The following is a 26,957-nucleotide window of genomic DNA, read 5'->3' on the forward strand; positions in this document are numbered from 1 at the left end:
GAGTCCCACACTCTCTCACAGGAGGGCCTCTTCACCACGTCGGAGCCTCTTCTTCACTGTCCTGCCATCCATACACAGTCCCCTCTGACAGTCCTGGATACAAGCTGCCTTGCAGCTTATTCTACTACTAAAGTATTAATGTCTTATTGCCACATACATAAGTAAATATTGTGGCCTAACTAGCCTACTCTCACAAGGGGTAATGGGAGGGAAAATGATCTACCTTACATTCCTGGCTCACGACGCCTGTCCCTCGATGGTTTGAGGTTCCCACGCTTCCTGAGTCGATCCTTGACGATCCAGGAACGTTCCACAGGTCCTCAGGTGTCGTGGAGCCTTCGCGTCGTCGCCGTTCCTATCCCTGAGATTCAGCTACCCCAATCCTAGGTTCATCGATGGGCACTGAGCCAATCACTATTATTAAAGTGTTTATTTATTATAAACACTTTAATAATAGTGGATATTCTATTTTCTAGTTCACTCTCTTGTTGGTTGGTGGAATCTTCTGTGTTAACATCTTACGCTCGTTCTTGAGGTAAAACAACTCTTTCTTTTTCTTCCCCCCTTATATATTCTATTTTCTAGTTCACTCTCTTGTTGGTTGGTGGAAACTTCTGGTAGATAACAACATTCTTCTGTGTTAACATCTTATTCTCGTTCTTGAGGTAAATCAACTCTTTCTTTTTCTTCCCCCCTTATATATTCTATTTTCTAGTTCACTCTCTTGTTGGTTGGTGGAATCTTCTGGTAGATAACATCATTCTTCTGTGTTAACATCTTATTCACGTTCTTGAGGTAAATCAACTCTTTCTTTTTCTTCTTCAAGTGTGTTTCCATTCTTTTCAAGTTTTTAATCAACTCAGCTTGTCTCTGCCTAGGGTTAATCTGGGAAAGCATCTTCGTACAACTTTTTCTTGGAAGGGCAGCAAAGCGTGTGTGGTGGGCTGGCTGGATGGCCGTCCGTTAGTGGATGTAGTGAGAGTGGCCAGGGATATTTATATATGTGGCTCAGCTAACACAGTGCTTCCGGCAACCAGCTATTAGTCAGAACCGGGACTTTTATGTGGTACTTATTACTATCTAGTTTATCTAGGCAATTCACAAACACAACGAAAACAACATATGTCCCATACAGTCCTGCCCTTTCGATAACCTACACTGAATAATAATTACCAAGGCAAAATTTAAAAAAATAAAAACATGCACACTTTTATTTAATGAAAATTACAGTGGAATTAATATGGAATGAAACATGTCAACCCTTTGTGACCATTGAAAAAAAAAATCCTTATTCTTGCATCTTTCATATTGTTAAGCTAAACAATGTCCCAGGTTCTTTCCTAAGTCATGCATTTGAAAATAATTTAGTTTTATTATCTTCTTAGCATGAAATGTTTCAGGATTGTTGTTATGGTAGTTTACATATATTATGTGTTTCTTCATACCCTAAAAAGATCAGAATATTTGCTATGATATATGAATCTTGATGATTCACTCTTCTTTGCTTCATTATGTGTTTGTTAAAATTCCTAACCTCCCATTGAATCCAGTTATATTTATTTTTAACAAGAGAGTTTAGAATTGTTACGCCTACATCCATTCCATTTATGTTTCTCCTACATTGCCAATGTATTTTCTCGGGCCAAACCATACTGAGCAACAGCGCTTGCAGTTTGTATTTGACTTCACGTTCAGCCATATATTGGCACATTCGTTCCTTATCCCTATGATTACTATTAATGTAATCTTTATATTCTGTCGTATATAGCTCTTGACTAGCCGATATGAACATAAGAGTAAGGCGGTTTATTTCATTCAACAGACAAGCACAAGTTGAACTACTCTCACCTTCTAAATGAAAATTACACTGTAGATCATTATTGCTGTTTTTATTTTTGGTATAGAAGGTAATACTCTTTGTGGAATCCGGGTATCCATTAATCAAATTTTGGGCGAGTAAATGACAAAGATTTGTAATACTATGTAAAACTGGTGGAAATGTATAAATATTACCCCGACGGTATAATACATTTCGAGATTCATTAAAAGATTTATTTATTGTTATTTTGTCTCCAAATGTGTGGATGTTCTTATTTCGGATATCGAAGACTGCCAGATTTTGTAAAACAGGTAATTGAAATAAGATTTGATTATTTCCATAGACCCAGACATATTTTATATCATATTCTGACACCAGAGTTTCTAGACATTCGCTTAAGTTATTTAATTCTTCTTGATTTTGGTTTAATTCTTCATCTGTTATTTCATCTTTGTTCGTTTTTGTATTTATATCTAGATACCTATCAATGCATTTCAAGGGGAAATGAAAGACCGATTTATCTACATAACAATAACCATTAGCCATATTTACTACTGAAGCAGAGGCTTCGTATAGGATATGTCGTTTATGGACATATCCATTCGATTCAGAAAAAGTTTGTATATAATTAAAAGCTAATAAAAACAATTTTCCATTATTATTTAACTTCTATTTTTTTAAAGAAACAAATGTATACAAGTATAGTTTAATATTATCAGATGATATAGTTTAGTTTATTGTTCATAGCGTTGTTTATAATAACAATACCTGCTGGTTTAATTGTAAAACTTATTGTTCAAAAATTATAAGTATAACCGGTAATCAATGCTTTTTTGGGTTCAAACCAGCATATGTTTGATATTCTGTTAAAATAAATTTTTTTATGAATTTATTATAACTAAAAAACAATAGGAAAAAAAGAAAAAAGTAGTAATGGGGTTAATACGAATTTCAGTTGCTATAATCCTAATTATAGTCATTATAATAATTATTTATTTACGCGGAAAACGTATCAATGTCAGTAAGGCTCTCAGACATGATCCGATTCATGAAACAACATTGCAATCCACCATCAGTCCAACAACAACAAAATTCTCTGAAACATTACAAACCACCATCAGTCCAACAACAACGACAACAACGTCCTCTGAAGTACTTCAAGAAACAACATTACCATCCACCATCAGTTCAACAACAACAACAACAACAACAGAGTCCTCTGAAGAATCTAATATAATCATCTCAAAGTTGGAATCATTATTCTCCCCGTTTATCAGAGATATAAATACCTATAAAGGTCTCGTAATTATTCCTAAACCACCAATTTCGTATAATCCTAAGAATAGAATCGAAAGTGAGAATACAATCATTAAGCCTTTTAATAGCTTCCTTTTAAATTACAATAAAATCCAAAGATATTTAGATAATAATATTGTCTCAAATAACGCAAATTATGTATGGCAAAATTCTAGTTACGACAAGGGATATTATACCAAAAATCCAATTATTTTAATATTTCCTTGGAATATTAATGATTTGAAACCTTATGTTTATACAGATCAAAGTGAAATACAAGATGTTAAATTACGAAACCATATAAATGCAGTACGGACCAAATCACATAATAAAAGAAAAAAATTCGACATGGACAAATTGTGGATATCATGTATGCATGCGGCAAGTCAAGATATATTTATTCAGGGATTCTCTAAGTATGATTTTCCAATTAAAGAAAATATGTTCAATGAAACTTGAACTTCAAGATGGTAATAATGAGGTGGAATGTAAAATGGTGGCTAAGAACATTAATTCCTCAGAAACCTTTGCTAGCATTAAATTTAATATCTATGTGTAAATCTCAGAAGAAGAACAAGAAACAGGAGGAAGATCAGGACTCCTCCCTGATATGGTTTCCGATTATGAGTCCAGAAACGTAATATTCGAGAGAATGTAAAATTATGGTATCGTGTATTCAATGCAAGAAATAATTATTTTGAATGCTGAAAAATCAACATTGAATGTCCTATTCAAAATAATGTGTATTGGTTGATGGACTGTTTCATTTCATTTCAATAAGATAAAATTAACATTGGACTTCAAAATAGGTATTTTTTTCTCACCCCATAAAAAATGAGTGAAATTGTTAAAACAATCTTGAGTATGGTACATTTCCCTGTGGATGGGACCTCAGGTTTAAGAGAACGTATAAATATAAAAACTTATTTAAACAATGTTTCTGCTAAAGATGATGATGAAACAAGAACAATCATATTACTAAATAAATTGTTTCATTTATTTGATCTATCTGATCGATACATAAAATTAATAACTAAAACATATCCTCTTATTAAAAGTCAATATCAACAAAAGGAAACCATAGCTTTATTAAATAAACAATATGATGAGTGTAATATGGAAAAATTTTTCCTAGAGACTGCGATAGCAGAAAAAGAACGCGAAATACTCGATTTAAATAAACAAGTTGATAAGTTTACTACTGAAATAGAAAAACAAAAAAAATATAATAAACAATTTAGAAATTGAAAACAATAAATATGAAGAAGAATTGAAAACCCAAATATTTAATTTAGATCAATTAAATGAATGTGAAGATAAAATTGAGGAAAAATACAAACAAATAAAAGAATTAGATAATAGAAATATAGAAAAAGATAAACAACTAACTGAAAAAGACAAACAAATAACAGAATTAGATAATCAAATTAAACAGTTAAATATTCTAACTAATTCAAATAATACTGAAATAAAATCTAAAAACGTTGAACTCAATAAAAACCTACAACTATGTACCACACAATTATCTGAACAAAAACAAGAAATAAATAGAATAAATGAAGAATTAACTCAAAGTTATAGACATATTAATGAAAAACATCAACTAGAAGAAACTTACAAAAATGAACTTGAGAAATGTAACTATGAAAAACATGAACTAGAAAAAACCTATATGAAACAACTTGAGGAACAAAAACAAGCCCATCAACGGCAATATGAGGAGTTATTATCACTCAAAACAAAAGAACTTGAGAAACATCAAGAAGAAGAAGAAACTTATAAACAACTTCAGGACCAAATGCTAAATAAATATAAGGAATTATTGGCGAATATAAACACAATAAATAATGTTAATAATACATTATTTAATAATTTAAAAAATAAATCTATATTATCAAATGATGATATAACTGAATGTTTTTCAAATATATTGTTTATAAATAATAGTTATTCAAGTGAAACAAATAAACTAATTGAAGAAATAATAATGCAGATTATTGATCATTTTAATACAGAACACAAGAATTATATTCAACAAGAACACACAAATAGAATGGCTAAGTTAAATGACATTATTAACAATAGTAATTATAATAATAATGATCTACAACTGGAAAATATAGCAAATATATTATTTACTAACGAAGAAGAAAGAGGGTTATTTAATCATATACTAAATAGTTTCAAAAATAATATTACTGATGAAATAGTAGAAAAACACAAAAAAGAATTAATGCCTTATGTTGATTTAAATGTTGTTTTAAAGCGTCAGTTACAAGAACCAAATTATTTGGCTAAAATGTTAGTAGATGAACTTGCATCTATGGATTTAGTTAAAGAAAAGATAATAGAACAACTTGCGGATTTATACAAATATACAAAAGAAACAAATTATGAAGTTATAAAGGTATATACTTTTATTACAATTATATATACAATTTATCAGAACGAACTTAAAAAAGATTTTAGCATACGAAATATAAAACACTTTTATGTAATTATCTTGCAAGTGATTCGCAAATCATATGGTGATACTTCTAAAATATTAGCCATTCAACAAATGCAGGAATCAGAAAATTCGATATTAAAACAAACAAATAAAGAAATGAATTCTAAAATGTTAGTCATGACTTCTGAATTAAAAGAATCGAAAATACATTTGTCGATGATTAATACAATTGACGTTTCTTCAGACTATGATGAAACTCTAGTAGAAAAGTTCACTTCTATTATCAGAACTATTATTAATGAACTCGATGCTTACCTATCAGAGAAGTGCCGAAAAAAGTATTTTTTATTAGCATTCGATCAGATTAAAGTAAAAGAAATATTTTGTAGGAATAGTGTTGCCAAAAATGAAATGAAACAATTATTCTATTCTCTTTCGAATCATATTTCTAAATTTATATTCTGCGCCCAGTTCTATAAAAATCTTGTTACGGTAATAAACGATAAAATTCTTATGCCTTCTATTCAATTAAACCTATATTTTTCACAAAACCTATATGACATCGATACTATGAAAACAGCTTTATTAAACTCCCAAAATATAAAGAAAGCTATTAAAACCCCTTCTGTTTTTCCCATTATATATAATATTAAGGGTTTAACACTGATTGGAGAAAAAATTAACATTAACGACGATGAAATTTACAAAAACCAAATAGTGTCTATTGATAACAAGGATAACAATTTAAAATTACTTACATTATTGAACAGTGATGATATTGAACAAGAAAAGAAATGGTTTATTGAAACACAAATAATAAAGAAGTATTTAAATGTAATCGGCGATGAAATCATTTTAAAAACAATTTCCTCTCAGAAGGTTTCATCACAGGAAACAACAAAAACATCAAAAACATATAAAACAACAGATTCGGGGACAAAACAAAAAGATGCCAAACAATGATCAAAATTAAATACCCAAGACAGACGAAAAAATGAAATATTGACTCTGAAAAAGAATCAAAGAGGAAAACAGTTCATGAATAGGAGAGGAACAGATGGAAAGCAATTGGAAGAGGAAGTTGATATTAATCCAATAAATGACACCAGTTCATCAGTTGAAGGTAAAGAATGAGGACATTAAACCAATAAATGACACTAGTTCAATAGTGCTAGAAGAAAAGAAGGAGGATGAAAAGGAAATAGAAGAGGATGTAATAATGCTAGACGAAAAGAAGGATGATAAAAAGGAGTTTTTTTTGGGGGGGGGGTAATAATAACAAAATTAAAAAAAGGAGTAGCAGGTCGGGGAGTAGGCAAATTAACTCAACTCCAAAAAAGAGGGAAAGAGAATAGAAAGATTTTAAGAAAACATTTAGCCTTTGATTATATACTACTTATCCATTAAATTATGTGTTTATGATCTAACAAAATAATCAGAATTAGAATTTAGTAATCGGCCTATATTAATAAAAATATAGAAAATATTAATGAAAATAACTTGTATTGATTCCGCAACCTATGGTGGAGGGAGGGGGATGGGATAGTGGTATAAAAGGAGAATTTCTGCCTATTTAAGAGTCACAAACCCTTGCTCTCTCTCCAGCTCCTGTGTCAGGTGTCAAGTAAGATTCAATACAGTCTACTGAAATTAAGCAGTTTATCATTCAGTAGGGTAGTGGCGGGCGTCATTACAGTTTAACTGTTGATCCATATGCAGTCATCTAGTCCATCAAGAATTACATAACAACAAGCTTCAATAATCAATTCCTTACCAGTTCAGTTTATGAATCAAATCATAAATAAAACCACACACTCTATTTCTTATTGTTATAGTACCTACATTAACTACTTATGTGCGCAATGATCAGGTACAGCCAGCTATCTCAGCTGAAGGAACAAGTCAGAATATACCACTTCCTAAGCCATTTGGAAACATATAAAGAGAGTATAGTGTAAAATGATTGACTTGTAATTATTTGTCTCTTTCAGGTAAATTAACAGAGATTGATTTTTTATTCATTATACTACAGTAAAACACAATTATAATAGTAATTTTAATTTATTGTTATTCGTTCTTTCCTCCCTCTATCCTCCCCCACCCCTTGTTTTCGAACTGATGAAGGGTTTCGAGATAACTACTAACTCTTCTGGGGAAGCAAAAGAACAAGCTGAAAGAGGCCAAGCTGCATCTGTCTTACTTGAGTAAATGTCTTGTTTGGTTGAATCAACGGTAAAAGCAAGGTCATCTTCTTCATCCTTGTTATAAATAATGGTGTATTGGCTTCTATGGGGGACTTGGTACTATTAAGGGGTAAGGGTAGTTAGAAGACAAGAGTATCAAATATGGGAGAGCTAAAAGGCCCGGCCCCCAAAATAAACTATCCACAGTAGTAATAACTTGCTACTAGACCATATATGTTAGTCTAAGGGTTGATCAATGCGCTCCCACACAGGAAGAAGGGATACTCTGTAATTCATGTACTTATTTATTAACCCCTTAACAACCCCCCATATACACTCACACCAATAACAATAATAATAATAACTTTACCACACTATCTTACGTTAAAAGCCTTGGTCCACATAGGCAGGATACAAGGTTTACACTAATAACAAGCTAGGGTAAAGTACTACTGGATAAGCACTGAAGCTGGATGCAGCTTAGGGTAGTGAGACCCCACGTGGTACCCTAATACAAAACACAACACTTAGGGTTACCCAAAACACTGGCAACTACTACCCCCAGGTCTCACCAATCGTTACTACCAGAGAAGGTACACTTAGAAATCATACAATACTTAACTTAATGGTACAGGAACTTAAGGTAAGGGAAATAAGTAAGAGGAGAAGGGAGGAGATTAGGGGTGCAGCCACAGAGTAGGTCTCGTCCGCACGAACGCCAGCCAGAGAAGGCCCTCCTAGCGACCAGCTAGGCCTCCCATGTCGTGGTGCCGGAAGGAGCCTAATTGATCTTGCAGCTAAGCACATTAAAGATCTTCCCCTATGCAATGTATTGTTACTTTACAAATGATTAGAAAGTATTAGTAAGCAAAGTTGGTGCCTATGTTATTATTTAATAATCAACCCCCAGCTCAGTCTTTAAGGGGAGTGGGTTTATTTCTTCCCCCCCCCCCCCTCTGCGTATGAGCTGTTGGGAGTTGGCCCCTCCCCGGGTTTGGTCCCTGTCCCTTCGGGTCCGTCGGTTTCGTCCTATCGGTGGGCACTCTTCTCCGTTTTTCTCACCCTTCTTCTCTGGGACAGGACTTCTCCGTCATGTTCCCCCTCGTATCGGGGTTCTGTGTGACCTTTTGTCTCGGGTGCGACTGTGCCTTTATGAGCCTTCGTGATTTGTGCTTGCTTCTGTAGGATCTCGAAGGTTCGGGAAGGTCTTCGATTTTTCCCGTATTATTAGAACGTCTGTCGTCTTCCGATGAGGCTTACCTCCAGTTCTTTTTAGGACTCAGTGGTCCTCTTCCGTGTTTCTTCTTGGTTTTCGGTACTGTCTCGTTCATTTGTAATTGTATTTTTTTCTGTGCTCTGTCTCGGCACTGCTAATATTCCTTAAATTCTCCTAGTTGGCACCCTCCCCACCGAGCGGGTTGTGCAGTTCGGACCTCCTGCGTCCTGCGCATGCACCATGGGAGTTTGTTTTGTTATGGATGGTATTCACGAGTGTTGGTGTTCCACATCCTTTTTCTCTCGGGTGCTTCGCCTCTCTCGCTCTTTTATCTCTCCTGTCTGGGCCCCGTTGATACTGGGGGTGTTCTGGATTACCAGTATAGGGAAGACGCTTAGTTTTCTCTGCATATGGGTGTGGGGTGCTGCATTCGCCTCTTCCCCTCTCTTCTCCTGCGTGTGAGGCTCTGGCCTTCTTCCACTAGCGGTGCTCTCGGAATATTCTCGGTTCAGATGTGTCGTGACACGTTCGTGCCTACGCTCTGCAGGTGAATTTATGCGGTCGGGCGTTCTCTTTCGGCCAGGCGATGGTTCGTGGTTTTTGGATGAGTGTTAGGGGTTGATTGTGGTGTTTTGTTTGGCCCATTGGGTGCATCTTTTCGTGGCCTTCCTTGTTCGTCTGTGTTCTTTGTTACACAGTGGGGCATGGCCCCGTCTTTCGTGGTCTTATTTTGGACACTCATTCCCTGACCGTCGTGCAGTGCCTGGCTGAGCCCTTCCATATACATTGGCTTTTCTGTACTCATCTATTTATACTCACCTATTTGTGCTTGTGGGGGTTGAGCTCTGGCTCTTTGGTCCAGCCTCTCAACTGTCAATCACCTGGTGTACAGGTTCCTTCCTGGGTTCTGTGTGTAGTTGGCCATGTCCCTTTCGTTCCCGGTTGCTGCCTATTTTCTTCGTTTCTCATCTTCCTTCTACGCTTTTGTCCCTAGCTGCTGGTGCTTGGGCTGTTTTTCTAATCTTTTTCTTCCATCTGGATCCATCTGGTTCCTTGCCGGGTTCAGGTTTCCGGCTCTCTTTGCTCGGTGCTTGCACCCGGGGTTTTCCCACAGCTTTGCCTCTTCCTATGCTCGATATGTCCATGGCAGGACTGGTTCAGTTCTGCCTCAAGTCTCTCACCATATGTTGGTGATCAAGAGGCTTCATTGATGATGTCCCACCTGAGTGCTTCGTCTCAGCGGCGATGAGGTTTTTTTTGTCGGTCCTTCCTTTTTCTTTTTGTCCCTTCGTAGGTTTGCTGCATTTGGTGGAGTGGTCTTGTCCTTCTCTTGTGGAGGTTCAGGCCGTCATCTTGACACATACTGTCGTCTTGTCTATTGCAGCGCTGGTGGAGCCGTTCCAGGTTGCTTTGGTTTTGGTGTTACCTCTGCACCAATTCGCGAGCTGTCTTTACCGTGATTTTCCTCCGGCCTGCTCTTGTGGCGCTTGAGCCATCCTGGTTCTTGGATTGGGTGTTCTCTTTTCTTCTCCTCGGTTTGTTGTGGCCCCTTCAGTTCTGGATTATTTTTCCAAGGCTCTTTTCTTGTTGGCGTTGGCCTCTAGGGGTCAGGTCGGGGTGCTTCACGGTCTCCTCCGGCGCTTGGGTTTCGGCTCTTTTTATTCTCCTGATAGATTTGTTCGCTTGCAGCCGTTTCCTTTTTTGGCGATGACTAACACAGCTGCTTTCCAGAAGGGTCCATGGGTTGTTGATGCTCGGTTGGTCTGACCAGGGGTGCATCAGGTGTTGTGTTCGGTTGCGGCGATTCACAGTTTTTTGCAAGCCACGGCTGCCATGACCTGGGGTCACACTTTGGGTTGTTCCGGTTTCCTTTCTTCCCTGTTCCAGGGTGCGGTTCTCTCGGGTCGTCCGCGGGGTGGTTTGGTCCTGCCAGCCTGCTGTCTATCTCCGTGCCCAAGTTGTTCGTAAGTTGGCTATGCGTTCCTTTGTTGATGTTCCTGGGCTTTGTTGGGCCTGTGTGGCCTTGGATTGGCAGTTGCAGTTTTTATCCCTGCTTTGCGTTGGGGAGTGAGCGACTTCCACCTCCCGGGTTAGGTCCCTCTTGTTTTCGTTTTTGGGTTGGTAGCACCGAGGAGCTGACGGGGCTCCCCCGAGAAAACCAGTGTTGAATGTAATGAAACACAATTTTCTGGGTGAGTCCCGGAGGCTCCTGCATGGGAGCCGGTGGCTGAACGGGCAGAACACTGGACGCATGATCCTGTGGTCCCGGGTACTATCCCAGGCGCCGGCGAGAAACAATGAGCATAGTTTCTTTCACCCTGATGCCCTGATACCTAACAGTAGGAGGGGGGGAGCTGCGTAGACGGCGGCGCAGCATCGTGTGACGTCATACTCGTTTGCTCATGTCTGTTTGGGGAGTTCTATCCACTTGTTCGGCTTTTTGTAGCAATTTTTACCAGAATAGGGGGGGGGGGGCGGTTTGGGACGCTTACCTTTCTGGGTGCCCAACCTGGTCGATGGTAGACATAGAATGCTTCCAACCACAAGGGGGTTTCTATAGGCCACTGCTCCTCGTGCCTCTGTGAGGGGGCCAGGTTCTGGCTCGAGGTCCCAGTAGGCCCACAGAACTCCATACACATGACTGATGCCAAAGTCTGACATTAGCATATCAGCATGGATAGCTCTGTGAAGCCTCATTACATTCAAAGCTTTTTTTTTTGCAGTAATATTATTCAATAGTCTGTAGTGTGATATATTTATATAATAAAAGGGGTGAATCTTTGCTATACTCAAAAGTATGGTGTGCATATTAGTTATTCAATTTTTATGTTCATAAAACAACAAACAAATAGTTTTGCAGTTATTACTCTATATACACAGGTTATATATAAGTATTTGAATGTTTTGTTCACTATAACGAACCACTTAGTTGGTAGGGTGAGTCAAAACACCAACGAGTGGGCTGCCACACCAAGCCAGCAAACACCGCCATCTTCCCTCCCTCAACGCCTTACTCGCCAACATATTCCTCCTCCCACCATACTGTTATTGCTGTTTTTCATTATATACAGATGTTATATATAAGTATCTACATGTTTTGCTCACCATAACTGTACAACTTAGCTGGTATAGTGCCCAAACAGCATACTGACCACTCTACACAGAGTGACAAGTCATGCAGATGACTCACAAAAATGCTTACTCCCAACATAACCTTTTTGCTGTTATTACACTAATAAACACGTTATATTTAAGTATCTACATTTGTGTTCACCATAGCGAACCACTAAGCTGGTATGGTGAGTGCAGACAACAGTTAGCCAAACAGAGTCAGCAGACGACGCTACCTCCTTCCCTCCCTCAGCATTTCTCCTCCCACACAGTGCTAATTATCACAACAATCCTGCTATTTTCACAATCCTGGTCATTTTTATCACAGTCAGGGGTCCTCTGTAATGCTGTCATCAATAAATAATAGCAGTTACATATTTATTTTTACTTTTTAGGCGATGCTGTGGTCATAAGCTGAACACCTGCGCTGCTAGCTCATGTTGCGTGCACCAGCCTTGGTTGCTCATACAGTACTGTGGCTCTCTCACCGGAGAATGTTGCCCACGATATTTGTTTTAAATGGTGTCTGTTTACATGAGCCCTGCGGAAGCTGAAGTGAACCAAGTGTAGCTACGGGCGATTTGAATCGTAGCCGGCATCCTCGGTCGCATTTGTATGCCATGCACAGCTTAAGGGTTAAGGGTTAATTTGACGTGTTTACAGGTAATATGATTTCGAGGTCCTTTGAAGTATTTATAGTATAGGTTTTATAATTTACAGGATGGAGACATTACAACTCAAGACACCCTGGAGCGAGCTGGGGATGTTGCAGGACTTACTAAGGACCAGCTTGCACACATTCAGGAGCACATGACACAAGAGGTGACAAAGAACCGTCTAGAAACGTACACTGAAGAAGCTGTTCAGTATGGGGTATGTGGCCTTAAATTGTATCTGTACCAAAAATAGGTTGTAGGCTCTTGTTATTCATATTCATAGTTTTAGAGGCAGCATATTAGTTTTGTGATTATAGATATCATGTTTGAATGCTAAATGTAATAATGTTGAAATTATGTAGTTACTTTCATATTACACTAATGTTGGCCTGCTGGCCGCTCCAGGCAACAGCCTAGTAAACCAAACTCTCAAGTCAAGCCTGGCCTCGGGTCGGCCTTAGGGAGTAGAACAACTCCCAGATCCCCATCAAGCATGTATCAAGGTATATTTTCTGGGTAATAGGATGCTCTGTCTTATTGGATGCTCCTGAAATTTCAAAGGAAATAAGGACTTTGATGGGGGAAGCTCCTTATGGCTGTCTGAAGGTATTTCGTTGAGAGTGCTTCCACTTACTAATTCACATCAGTTGCAGAGTTCTGTTTATCCTACGATGGACCAGAATCTAGCCCTCTCACAAGATGCAGAGAGAGGGTGATACTCTGCCACTCCCACTGAGAAAGCATCCAGAAAATCAATGCACCAATACAACTGTTGGGCTCAAAAAACCTAAACCTCAAGAATTTGTAAGAAAATGATCAACATTTGAAACTAGCTCGAACTCGAATAATTTTCCTCAAGTTTATTTTGTAAAGGAACATGAGCTGTCGTTTGAAGATGCTTACATGGACCAAATAATGGCTGAGTGCTGTGGCTACCTGCCTAGTGCTTTGAACATCATAAACAGCATTGTGTTCACTGATATCTGAACATTATACACAGTGTTTATCACAGTCAGGTTCTCCTGTAATACTACCAACGCAAAATAATAGCAGTTTCATAAATATTTATTCATATTTTAGCGATGCTGTGGTCATAAGTTGAATAGCAATGCTGTTAGCTGGTGCTGCATGCACCAGCCTTGGTGGCTCACTCTGAACTATGGCCTTCACACCCAAGAATGGTGCCCACGAAATCTGAACATAATTACTCACCCTATCATATGATGGGATGCGTGCAGTCGAAGAGTTAGGTCACTTACCATATGAACTAGTCAGTTGTCATGTACCTTTCACCAAATTTCATTATTTCTTGGGGAGAGCCCCTTCGGCTCCCCGGAGCTTATCTAGACTGATATGCTAAAGTCAGACATTGGCATCAGTCATGTGTATGGAGTTCTGTGGCCCTACCGGGGACCACGAGCCAGAACCTGGCCCTCCTCAGAGAGGCATGGGAGTAATGACCTATAGAAACCCCCGTGTGGTTGGAAAAATTCTGTCTGCCATCGACCGGGTCAGGTACCCAGAAAGGTAAGCGTCCCAGAAACCCCTATTCAGGTAAAAATTGCTACCGAAAGCTGAACAAGTGGATAGAACTCCCCAAAAAGAAACGAGCAAATAAGCATGATGTCACACGTCGCCGCGCTGCTGTCTGCGCAGCTCCCCCCTTCCTGGGAAGGGGGGAGCCCCAGACCCCCGCCCAGCTATCCACCTTTCAGTTCTGAGGCTGATGCTATAGGCAACGGTCGTGTGCTCCGGCTCCAGTGGTTGTTTCAGCACTGTACCTAGAGTGTGGTGACTGTCTTCTAGGTGGTGCGTGAGCTGGGAGTGATTCCCCAGTACTCGGGCAGCATGTGCCTAGGGTTTCCTTCCTTAGGTGCCATGTAAGTACTGCCCTTGGGGCTTGGGGTCACCTTCCCCAAGTTCCTTGGGTTCTGCCTTTGCTTGGCCGTTTACTGTTTTTTTTTCGGCTGCCCTTTGTGTGCTGGGGTGTTCTGTTTCTCTTGTTCGCCTTAGGGTGAAGGGCAGTTTTGCTCTGACTGGGGCACAGGATACTGCTCAGCTTGTTTGCACCAATCATAGCGCCCGGCTCTGTTCCGTCTGGGTACGCTGATCTCTTGTGGGGTTTTCTTTTTCTTTTGTTTATCTGCCTGGTGGGGGGTGTGTCTTGTTTCTTGCCCCCTGCGTACTGAGTATTCTTCCGGTGGTTCCCCCCTGCTAGGTCCCCGTGAGTGTACACGTCCCGGGGGTTCAGTTCTTAGAAGGTTGTTTGGTAGACTTGGGCGCCGGTTAGCAGTACCCTGCCTGGGATTACCTGGACATGAATTCCGTAAATGCTCAGACCCTAGGAATCCCCAAGGGGGCGCGTGGGTTCATTGGATGTGACCCCTGAGTCCTTTCTCGCTTTGTGCAAGCGTTACTAACTTACTTACTTTGTGAAAGTTCGAGGGTTGCTTTGTTCCCTTGTCTCAGGGTGACTCTCACTGTCTTTGCCTCCGTCTGCTGCCTGTGGGGTCGGTGGCACCTTCGGCCCATAGTCCTTCGAGTGTTGTTGCTTGTTTGTGACTCGGTTACCCTGTCTTATGCGGGTACAGGCAGCATGGGCGTTGCATGTGGCGTTTCGCTGCTGGCAACGCACTACGTAGTTTGCTCCCTGGAAGCCCCGACACTGCCCCATTTTCGTTGGTGTGACGGGACTTGGGGGTGTTGGTTGCTTCAGTTTTGTTTCCTTCTGCCCTCCTGTTCTTCCCCTGTGGTGGTCTTGAGACTCGGGCGGTCTCGGGGAATTCCCCTTCCAGGGTAGTGACGGGGCATTCGAGCCTGTTCCTCCAGCCATGTTGTATGAGTCTGGCAGTGGCCTCCCTTCCTTAGTACTTGTCCGGCTGCCCTGGCTTTTCTTGAGGCTGGGGCTTTGGGGGAACGGCTCGGCCCCGGGCCCTGCCTTGTGGGTTCCCGGGGCTGACATTGGACACCGCCTGGGTTTTTCTACCCTCTGGGCGGGGCTTGCAGTTAAGAGGAGTGGGGTTTTTCTCCCCGCCCCCTCTCTGTACATGTTTTTGGGGGTCGGCCCCTCCCCGGGATCGGTTCCTTGTCCCTTAGATCCGTCGGTTCCGTCCTGTCGGTGGGTACGTTTCTCCACCCTTCTTCTTGGGACGGGCCTTCACCATCATATTCTCCTCCTCTCGGGGTTCTGCATGGCTTTTGGTCTCGGATGCGACTTTGCCTTCTGTGCCTTAGTGCTCCACGCTTGCTTGCTTTATGTTCTAGAAGGATCGGGAAGGTTTTCTTTCTTCCCGTATTATTGGAACGTCTGTCGTCTTCCGGTCCTTTCTGGGGCTTTTTGGTTCTTCGCCGAGCTTCTCGGTTTTCGGTCCTGTTTCGTTCTTTCCTGTTTGTCTCTTCTCTCCGTGCACTGTTTTGTGCTGCACAGGGTTGCCAGATTTAGCTTCTTGTAGCCCGATTGGGCTCCTTGTAGCCCAAATGGGAAGCTGTGCTTTGTTTCTTTTCACTTCTTTCTGCTCTTTTCGACTATGGTTGGCAGCTGCCCTGTGTACTCTCATCTGGGATTCGGTCGTTAACATCACTATTTTGTCTGTTTTTTCTAGTCACATTCGTGGTTTCTTTCTTCAGCTCGTGACTTCTAGCAACCCACATCTGGTATCCCTGCTGTGCATGCGCCGTGGTTGTTTGTTTTGATGTGGGCGAGGTGCACGTGTGCTGAGATCCTGCGTTCTTTGTCTCTCGGACGCTTCGCCTCTCGCTCCTCTCAATTCTCCAGTCCGTGCCCCATAGTTCTGGGGTATTCTAGATTGCTGCTATGGGGAAGACGCTGAGTTTTCCCTGTGTTTGGGTGAGGGGCACTGCCATTCTTCCACTAGCGGTGCTCGCGGAATCTTCTCGGTTACGTTGTGTCGTGACACGTTCGTGCCTACGTTTTGCAGGTGAGTTTATGCGGTCTGGCATCTCTTTCGGCCAGGCACTGGTTCGTTGTTTTTGGATACGAATATAAGAACATCAGAACACGGGTGATTGCAGCAGGCCTATTGGGCCATACGAGGCAGCTCCTATTTATACCCATCCAGTCCCACTCTTATGTATGTCCAACCCATGCTTGAGTCCAGCTAGGGGCCCCACCTCCAGCAGGTTACAAGGTACAGTGGTGGGGGTATATGTTAGGGAGTACATGTTACTGTCAGGATGTTCTGAGGTGACATTTTGCTGCAGTTTTCATACTGTGGTTGCGTGTTGGGGATTGGTTGTTAGGCATTTCCTTGTTCGTCTGGGTTAATGGTTGCCAGGAGGGGTCACGGCCCCGTTTTTCGGGGTCCTATCTGGGTCACTCATTCCTTGCCCGCCTTGCAATGCCTTGCTCAGCCCTTCCATATACATTGGATTCTCTGTACAGTTCTTACCTAGTTGTACTTTCATAGTTGTGTTTGCGGGAGTTGAGCTTTGGCTTTTTGGTCCCGCTTCTCACCAGTCATTCGCTCATGTGCAAGTTCCTGAGCCTGCTGGGCTCTATCGTATCTGCGCTTGAAGCTGTGTGTGGTGTGATCCTCCACCACATCTCTTCCTCATGCGTTCCGCTTTCCTACTACTCTGACACTGCTCTACTTCTTTCCCATGTCTCTATGCCTCATTTGGGCTCTCATTCCACCACTGTCCCCTGGTGCGAGTGCCCCTAGGGTTCCGTAGTCAGCCTTTCTCTATCTTCTCAATTCCTTTGAGAATCTTAAATGTGGTAATCATATCCTCGTAGCTCGTACTCCTTGGTTCGGGTACTGGTCTGGTGGCATACCTTTGCACCTTTTTCCTTTTTGTCTTGTGTTGGGACGTGTCGCACAACTGTGTTGTTGGCGAGGCTTGTTGGGACATGCCCAGTGGCTCTGTGTTGTTGGTCGTGTCCCTTTTATTTCATTTGCTACTTGCCTTCTTCGTTCCTCATCTTCCTGCTACGCTCTTGTCCCTGGGCGTTGGTGCTGGAGCTTTTCTTCTGGTCTTTTCTTGAGTTTTTCCGTTTTCTCATTTTGTCCTACACAAAGGTTGTGTGTTTTGTTTGTGCCTTTTGGATCTCCTGTTGCCAGGTTTGGGTTCCTGATTTCCTGGCTTGCCCTTCCTGTTGGCATTTTCACGGTCTCTCGGTGTTCCTTCTCTAGAGTCTCGCGTTGGGACTGTCGTCTCTGATCTCCTGGCGGGCTCGCTGGCGTTGGGATGTTTTTCTGTACGGCAGATGTTCCATCTCCTCCTTTGCCGGCTTGGGTTTCCGGCTCTGCTGGCTCCGTGGTCACACCCGAGATCTAACCGCGGCTCCACCTCTTCCTGGGCTCGATTGGCCCATGGCGGGGCTGGTTCGGTTCTGCCTCGGGTCTCTCACCTGTTGGTAGTCGGGTGGCTTCGTTGATGTGCTGTTGACCTGCGTGCTTCTTCTTAGCGGCAGTGTTTTCTGTTTTTGCAGTCTTTCCTTTTCCTTCTGTCCCTTCTTAGGTAGCTGTGTTTGTTGGCGTGGTCTTTGTCCTTTTCTTGTGGAGGTTAGGGGCCGTCATCTACCCCCACACTGTCGCCTCGTATTGTGCAGCGCTGGCGGAGCCGTTTCAGCTTGCTTTCTGTATTGGTGTTACATCTGTGCCGTTTCACAAGCTGTCTCATGCGTCGTTTCGCCTTCGGCCTGTTCATGCGCCGCGCCTGAGCCGTCCTGTCATTGGACAGAGTGCTCTCTTTCTTTCTTCTCCACGGTTTGTTGAGGCCCCTTCGGTTCAGGTTTGTTTCTCTGAGGCTCTTTTTCTGTTGGCATTGGCCTCTAGGGATCGGGTCGGTGAGCTTCATGTTTTGTGTCCAGTCGCAGCCTTCCGCCGTTATTTGCGAACTGTGTCCGGGGATGCGCTTTAGGTTGATCCGGTTTCCCTTCCCTGTTCGCGGGTGTGGGTCTCCCAGGTTGTCTGTAGGGTTGTTAAGGCTAGCCAGGCTGCGGTCTATCCCCGTGCCCATGAAGTTTCCAAGTTCGTTGCTCTTGCTGCCGTCTTTGGCAACATGTCCTGGGCTGACATTTGGGCACGGGGTTTTTGGCGGTCGAACAGAGTCCTGGCTACTCGTTACCTTGTGAACGTCTCTGGGCCTAGTCAGGCCTGTGTCGCTTTGGGTTGGCGGTTGCAGCAAGTTCTCGACTTCGGGTTGAGGAGTGAGCAACGACCGCCTCCCGGGTAAGTCCCTATTCTTTTCCTCTGTGGGTAGTCCGGGGAGCAGAAGAGGATCCCCTCAGAAAACCAGCACTGAATGTAATGAAACGCCATTTTCTGGGAGAGACCCAGAGGCTCCCCGGCATCCCTTCCTCCCTCCAGTCGGCGTTATTTTCGCGTGTTTTGACATCCAGCCTCAGAACTGAAGAGTGGATAGCCGGTGTGAGGGGTCTGGGGCTTCCTCTTCCCTCTCCCAGGGAGGGAGGAGCTGCGCAGACAGCGACGTGTGACATTATTTTTTGCTTATTTCTTTTATGGGAGTTCTATCTACTTGTTCGGCTTGTGGTAGCAATAATTTCACCAGAATAGGGGTTTGTTTTGGGATGCTTACCTTTCTGGGTGCCTAACCTGATCGATGGCAGACATACAATGCTTCCAACCACATGGAGGTTTCTATAGGCCATTGCTCCCCTTGCCTTTTCTGAGTGGGCCAAGTTCTGGCTCGTGGTCCCCGGTAGGCCCATAGAACTCCATACACATGACTGATGTCAAAGTCTAACATTAGCATATAAGAACATAAAAACAAAGGCAACTGCAGAAGGCCTATTGGCCCATACGAGGCAGCTCCTATTTATAACCACCCAATCCCACTCATATACTTGTCCAACCCGCGCTTGAAACAATCGAGGGACCCCACCTCCAGCACGTTACGTGGTAATTGGTTCCACAAATCAACAACCCTGTTACTGAACCAGTATTTACCCAAGTCTTTCCTAAATCTAAACTTATCCAATTTATACCCATTGTTTCGTGTTCTGTCTTGTGCTGATACTTTTAATACCCTATTAATATCCCCTTTGTTATGTCCATTCACCCACTTGTAAACCTCTATCATGTCACCCCTAACTCTTCGCCTTTCCAGTGAATGCAACTTAAGCTTTGTTAATCTTTCATCATATGAAAGATTTCTAATTTGGGGAATTAACTTAGTCATCCTACACTGGACACGTTCAAGTGAATTTATATCCATTCTATAATATGGCGACCAAAACTGAACTGCATAATCTAAATGGGGCCTAACTAGAGCAAGATATAGCTTGAGAACCACACCAGGTGTCTTGTTACTAACGCTGCGATAAATAAATCCAAGTGACCGATTTGCCTTATTACGAACATTTATGCATTGATCCTATTGTTTTAAATTCTTACTAATCATAACTCCCAGATCCCTTTCGCAATCCGACTTCGCAATCTCAACACCATCTAGCTCGTATCTTGTAACTCTATCATCATTACCTAACCTCAGAACTTTACATTTATCAGCATTAAACTGCATCTGCCAAGCCTTTGACCATTTCAAAACCCTATCTAGATCAACTTGAAGTGATAGTGAGTCCTCCTCCGAATTAATTTCCCTACCGATTTTCGTATCATCGGCAAATTTGCAAATGATGCTACTCAAACCTGAATCTAAATCATTTATATATATATTATAAACAACAAAGGTCCCAGGACAGAGCCTTGAGACACTCCACTTACAACATTTTCCCACTCTGACTTGATTCCATTTATACTAACTCTTTGTTTCCTTTGGTATAGCCATGCCCTAATCCAGCTTAATATAGCACCCCCAATACCATGGGACTATCTTTTTAATCAGTCTTTCATGTGGCACTGTATCAAAAGCTTTGCTAAAGTCAAGGTACACATCACAATCCTTACCACTATCAACTGCCTCAACTATGCTAGAATAAAAAGATAACAAATTTGTTAAACATGAACGGCCATTTATAAAACCATGTTGCGACTCAATTATTAATTTATGTTTTTCAAGATGAAGACAAATTTTATTTGCTATTATAGATTCGAGTAACTTTCCCACAATAGACGTTAGGCTAATTGGTCGATAGTTAGACGCATGTGATCTATCTCCTTTCTTGAAAACTGGTATCACATTAGCAACTTTCCAAAACTCTGGCACTCTTCCTGACTCTATTGATTTATTAAATATGGTTGACAGTGGGTCACAAAGCTCCTCTTTGCATTCTTTAAGCACCCTGGCAGTAAGCCTAGTAAGCTCCGGGGAGCCTCTGGGTCTCACCCAGAAAATGGCGTTTCATTACATTCAACGCTGGTGTTTTACTTTTTGTTTTTATTTTCCTTGCCTGGTGTGGCTATAGTTCCACTTATAATAATTTGGTGGCCCCCATGAATGTACACATTACAGGGGTTTCAGTGTTTGATCTCCCTTCTTGTTAGCTTTGGGTCTTAACCAGTTAGCAACACCTTGCCCGGGTTTCCCGAAGCAGTCAGCCTACTGACCTTCGAAAACACTTTCAAGGCTCGGTGGACCTATTGATGCATTTTCTGAGTTCCAGCCCACCTCGTGCAGATTTGAAGGTTGCTGTGTGCCCTTATCTCAGGGTGACAGTCATCACTTTTGCCTCTGTCATTCTGCCTGTTGGGTCAACAACACCTTTGACCCAGAGTCTTGCGAGTCGTGTTCTCTGCTTGTTCTCCAGTACTGTTCTGGTGACAATTCAGTTAGGGTTCAGGCAGCATCTGCATTGCATGCTAGGTTTAGGTTTCTGCAACTCGCTAGGGTAGTTTTCCATCCAGATCCCCGGCGGCTGCCCTGCTTTTTTTTATTGGGACCCCTGACCTGGGGGTATTAGTCGCTTCGACTTTGGTTCAATCCGTGCTCCCTGGTCCTTCCCATGTTATTCATCCTGCACCTCCCCTTCCCATCCCCTCCCCCCTTCTTCCAGCTCCCAAATGTCTGAGGCTTTTGAAGTCTTGGCAGGGTTTAGTTGGTAATGAGACTCAGTCAGCTTCGGGGGCAGCCCCATTCGAGTTGGGGACGGAGGCACTAGAGTCGGGTTCCTGCTTCAGAGGTTTTCTGGGTCCAACCAGCATGTCCCCTTCTTTTCAGCCTTTCCCCTGGACTCTGCCTTTTCTTCAGGAGAAGAGGATATGGAGGACGGCTGTGCCCTGGGGTACTGGGCACAGCCTGGGCACTTGAGGGACCCTGGGTCTGGGGGAGGAGTTGACCTGGTGGGGGGCCTTGGGCCACCCTTTGACCCCGCCTGGGTGTTGGTGCCTTGTTTGCAGGGCTTGTTGTTGCAGGGGGGAGGGGTTTTCTTACCCCCCTTCCCTGTATGAATATGAATTGGGGTCGGCTCCGGGTTCCCTTGGGTTCCTCGGCTTCATCATTTCGGAGGTTTTCTGCCTCTCGAATCTCACCAAAGGAGGTTTGGGAGGCTGTTGCTGCATAACACCTCTGAGACTCGGATTCCGCCTCTGTGATGGATCTGTCCTTGTTTGAATTTGGTTCTTCTTCCCCATTTGGGTGGCATTTGGAGGTTCCAGAGTCTTCCTGGCTGGCAGACTGCCCATTCTTTTCGTTGGGGGGCATAGCAATGGTTCTGTCGGACCCGTACGCTTGAGTGGCGAGAAACTTCTACCGTTCTGCAGGTTTACCTAGGGGGGGGGGAGAAGAGTTTGAGCGCCTTAATGCGTGCTTTTTTCACCCTTGTGCTCTCTCGGGATGTTGGCCTTGTGCAGCTGCACGTGCAGGTTCCTACCATTTCGGTATCATTGGTTGCTGAGGAGTCCTGTCTTTAGGAGGATGTGGAGGCATTGAGTGTCAGGCCTTCGTTTGGTGTGCTGGCCTCGGAGGCTTGGGCATCGGCTGCGATATTGAAGCTATTTACACCTATACTGGAGGCAGTGTGTCTGCTCTTTGCTTCTCGCCTTGCGTACCATCAGGCTGTGCTCGCTCTCTCTTTGGAATCCACTTGGGCCCTGGCTCTTAGGTTTTCGTCGCCGTTTTGTCCGATGCTGTTTGCGGAGACTGCTGTCACCCAGTTTCTGCAGGTGGCTTCGTTTAGTTGTCATCCTATAACGGACTTGTTGGTTCTCCGGGGTATCCGTTCTCGGCCTTCTTGGAGGGGTCGTGCCAGGGCTTAGGGTTCTGCTGGTTAGGGTGGGCCATTGATGCCAGCTTCTGAGTCGATGCTTCCTTCAGAGCCAGAGTCGTCTGGTCGGCACGGTGATTGCTCTGTTCGTCGGCCAGCTTCTCATAAGGGGCGTCGAGCCATTCGCGGTTCGCCCGGTTGACGGGGCAATTGGGAAATAGAAGAAATACAGAAAACATATACGGCATATATAGACGCAATAAAGCACCTAAATTATTGGGATCCTCTCAAAGCTCTCCAAATGTACTCACTAGAAAGGAGAGAAGAGAGATACCAAATAATATACACGTAAAAAATACTGGAGGGCCAGGTCCCAAATCTACACAGTAAAGTAACAACATACTGGAATGAGCAATATGGAAGAAAATGCAGAATAGAACCAGTGAAGAGCAGGGGTGCCACAGGCATAGAGATCACTGTATAAACATCAGAGGTCCACGGTTCTTCAACACCCTCCTAGCGAGTATTAGAAATATTGACGGAACAACTGTGGACATCTTTAAGACAAAATTAAATAAATTTCTCTAAGGAGTGCCGGAGCAATCGGGCTGTGTTGGATATGTGGGCCTGCTCCAAGCAACAGCCTAGTAGACCCAGCTCTCACAAGTCAAGCCTGGCCTCGGGCCAGATTTGGAGAGTAAAGGAACTCCCAGAATCTCATCAAGCAGGTATTAAGCAGGGCAGCTTTGGGGGCTGCCCCATTTGAGTCAGAGATGGAGGCATTCTAGCCTGCTCCTCCTACCAAGGCTACTGGGTTCAACCAGCAGACCCCCCTTCTTTTCTGCTGCCGTTGATATGGAGGGGTTGCTCTGCCCTGGAACCTGTGGAGAAGTGTATCTGGGGGGGGGGGTCCTTGGGCCCCCCCTTTGATCTCGTTTGGGGTTTGGTGCCCTCTTTGTGGGGTTTGTTGTTGCAGAGGGGAGATGTTTTCTTATCCCCCTTCCCAGCATGAGTATGAATTGGGGTCGGCTCCTTCCCGAGTTCGGTTCCGGGTTCCCTTGGATTCCTCAGCTTCATCATTCCGGAGGTTTTCTGCCTCTCGAATCTAGCCTAAGGAGGTTCGGGAAGCTATTGCAGCTTACCTCCTGCGAGACCCGGATTTTGTCTCTGTTTATGGATTCGTCCTCGTTTGAGTTCGGTTCTTCTTCCCCATATTGGGTGCGTTATGAGATCCTGGAGTCTTCCTGGCTTGCAGACTGCCCTTTCTTTTCGCAGAGTGTGTGGCATAGGTTGTGTCAGACCCGCTCGGTTGAATGGCAGGAGGCTGCAACCGTTTTGCAGGCTTATATGGGAGGCAAGTTTGAGTGCCTTAATGCATGCCTGTTCGCCCCTGCACTTCCTCGGGATGTTAGCCTTGTACAGCTGCATGTACAGGTTCCCACCATTTCGGCGTCTTTGGTGGCTGAGGACTTGCACGCTCATGGGCATTTGGCCCCGGTTTTATACCTCTTTTTCCCTTCTCGAGTTGTTCTCGGACTGGGTTGGGGAAGATGTGGAGGCGTTGAGGGCTGGGCCTTCATCTGGTGTGCTGGCCTCGGCAACTAGTGTTGGCCGCATTCTTGAAGCTGTTTGCGACGATTCACAGGGTGGCGGTATTCTCTGTTCATTGCTTCTTGCTTAACGTGCTGCCAGGCCGTGCTTGCTCTCTCCTTAGATTCCGCTTGGGCCCTGGCTCTTAAGTTTTCATCAACTTTTTGTCCATTGCTGTTTGTGGAAGCTGTTGTCACTCGGTTTCTGCAAGCAGCCTCATCTACTTGTCATCATATGTCAGACTTGTTGGTTCTCCTGGGGGGGGGGGTGTTCTCGGGTTTCTCAGAAGGGTTGTGCCAGGGCTCGGGGTTCTTCTAGTCGCGGTGGGCCATTGGTGCCAGTTTTTGAGCCGATGCTTCCTACGGAGCCGGTGTCGTCTGGTCGGCGCAATGCTCGTTGACTGACTTCTCATAAGAGGCCTCGGCCCTTTCTGTGGGAAAACGGACTTGTGGGATTTATTTATTTAGCAATTTATATTAATGAATTTTATTTTTTAATTTTTATTTAATTTATATAGTAATTTATTTTTTATGTTAACTTATTTCGATTGTAGACTGTATGATGTTTAACCCTTGGGCCGCTAAGGGTCGTAATGGCTTCAATACCCACAGGCGCAACAACAACAAAAATCCATAAAATACTTTCGTCTTATAAAAGTGTTCATTTGTATGCCCCTGATCACGGGAAAAAATATCGTAGGTGGCATATTTTGGGTGCAATAGGGCGGGGAAGTGTTGCAATATATATATATATGTAACTTTATTACACATAGAAATCACAATAGCGTGATGCATCAATGAACAAATCCACAAAGGCCATGACGAGGATTCGAACCTACGTCCGAGATCATCCCAGACGCTGCCTTAGTCGACTGAGCTATGACATGGTAAAAGAGTTTTAAGAGAGAAGTAAGGGTGAAGAGGTAGAATGACCTATTGACATAGCTCGTGTGCATGGGGGAGTTGTGTAAAACCATGGTTTGTGTCTCGGAGAGGCTGCAGGATCTAAGTAAGTTCAGTAGAACTTCTGGTTTCAACTCTTTTACCATGTCGTAGCTCAGTCGATTAAGGCAACGTCTGGGATGATCTTGGACGTAGGTTCAAATCCTCGTGACGGCCCTTGTGGATTTGTTTATATATGTAACATCTGTTATTTAGCGATGATAGTATTACAGAAGATCTTCGACTGTGATAAAACTGACCAGAATTCTGATAATAGCAGGATTGTGGTGATATTTAGTGGTGCTCCATGGTGGGATGAGTAATGCTTAGGGAGGGAGGGGGTAGTAGCGCCGTCTTCTGACTGTGAGTGGCCACCTTTTATTGACTGGACTTACCATACCAGCTTAGTGGTTCGCTATGGTGAACACAAATGTAGATACTTATATATAACAAGTTGTAATAACAGCAATAGGAGTATGTTGGGGACCGCCATTTTGGTGTGGGAGGTGCATCGTCTGCATGACATCATACATGTATCGTCATGTTGTTTACTGGTGGCCACTGTGGTCTTTGGGCACCATACCAGCTTATTTATACAGGCATGGTGAATAAAACATGTAGATACTTATATATAATGTGTGTATATAGTGTAATAACACCACAAACAGTATTGTAGGAGAAGAAATATTAATGTGTCTGACCTTGAACCAGTGACGGCAGCAGCCACCAGCTGACTGTGTATGTGGCTACGTCTCTTATTGCTTGAACTCACCACACAAGCTTAGATGTACAGTTATGGTGAACAAAACATGTAGATACTTATTGTGGGACATTTGGGGCTTGACTCTATTTATTTAAATATTAATGTAATGAAAATCAATTACGAAGGACCACCCGCTTTTATAGTAAAGAGGGAAACTAATAAAATGTGATCATTAGAAAATTCCTAGAGGAACCAGTAACTATGGATAAATACTAGAAAATATAATCACTTGTATAATTAATGGGCTGTATAATTTAATTGAATCAAAGCCTCAAACACCTACATTGGGGGGGGTATTACTAGAACTTCATATATGTCTAGGAACTAGTGTGGTTCGTACACCAGTTCATTATGTAATAACTTAATCCAATGACCAATTATAGAATCAATAAATTTGTCACCAATAAGAATACAGATTATGAACATCAGAAATTAATGATTATAATAAACACGTGTTAATCCAGAAAACAGTGATCCGTAGCAATAATGCACTACAGATAATGTAATTAATGGAATACGGAAAAGGGTCTTAGCTTGAAGACGTTTTCAAAGACATCGGTCATGAATCATCCTCGGAATCTCCTGAACTCATCATGGAACACTGGGAGATGATTAACACGGGAAATGACAGCTCGGGGAATTCTTCACACACAAGCTGCAAATCAAGATATATTCAGTAGCAACATATTGGGCTGCTAAATATCTATGTTCAAGAAATTAAAAATGGAGAGTGGAAACAGATAATAACCTGTGTTTTATTTTAGTCGCTCGGCGTGACGACAAGCTACCCGGCTATAACCTATCCATAATGATGCATCAAAAGGGAGTAAAGATACTTAGCTAATA

General features: G+C 42.9%; 2 protein-coding genes across 2 annotated transcripts in view; both read right to left on the reverse strand.

Moving 5' to 3' along the window:
* Window positions 1-17,753, reverse strand: part of LOC138353799 (caM kinase-like vesicle-associated protein) — a 32,269-nt gene extending 14,516 nt beyond the window's left edge. The window contains exon 1 of the mRNA XM_069307208.1: window positions 17,657-17,753. Coding sequence (XP_069163309.1) covers window positions 17,657-17,753 — 97 coding nt within the window. The remainder of the gene's footprint in view (window positions 1-17,656) is intronic.
* Window positions 17,754-24,317: 6,564 nt separating this feature from the next.
* Window positions 24,318-26,957, reverse strand: part of LOC138353800 (histone-lysine N-methyltransferase 2D-like) — a 33,304-nt gene continuing 30,664 nt past the window's right edge. Inside the window, exon 8 of the mRNA XM_069307209.1 lies at window positions 24,318-24,442. Coding sequence (XP_069163310.1) covers window positions 24,318-24,442 — 125 coding nt within the window. The remainder of the gene's footprint in view (window positions 24,443-26,957) is intronic.

This window comes from Procambarus clarkii, chromosome 59 (genome assembly GCF_040958095.1).
Source record: "Procambarus clarkii isolate CNS0578487 chromosome 59, FALCON_Pclarkii_2.0, whole genome shotgun sequence".
Lineage (NCBI taxonomy): Eukaryota > Metazoa > Arthropoda > Malacostraca > Decapoda > Cambaridae > Procambarus > Procambarus clarkii.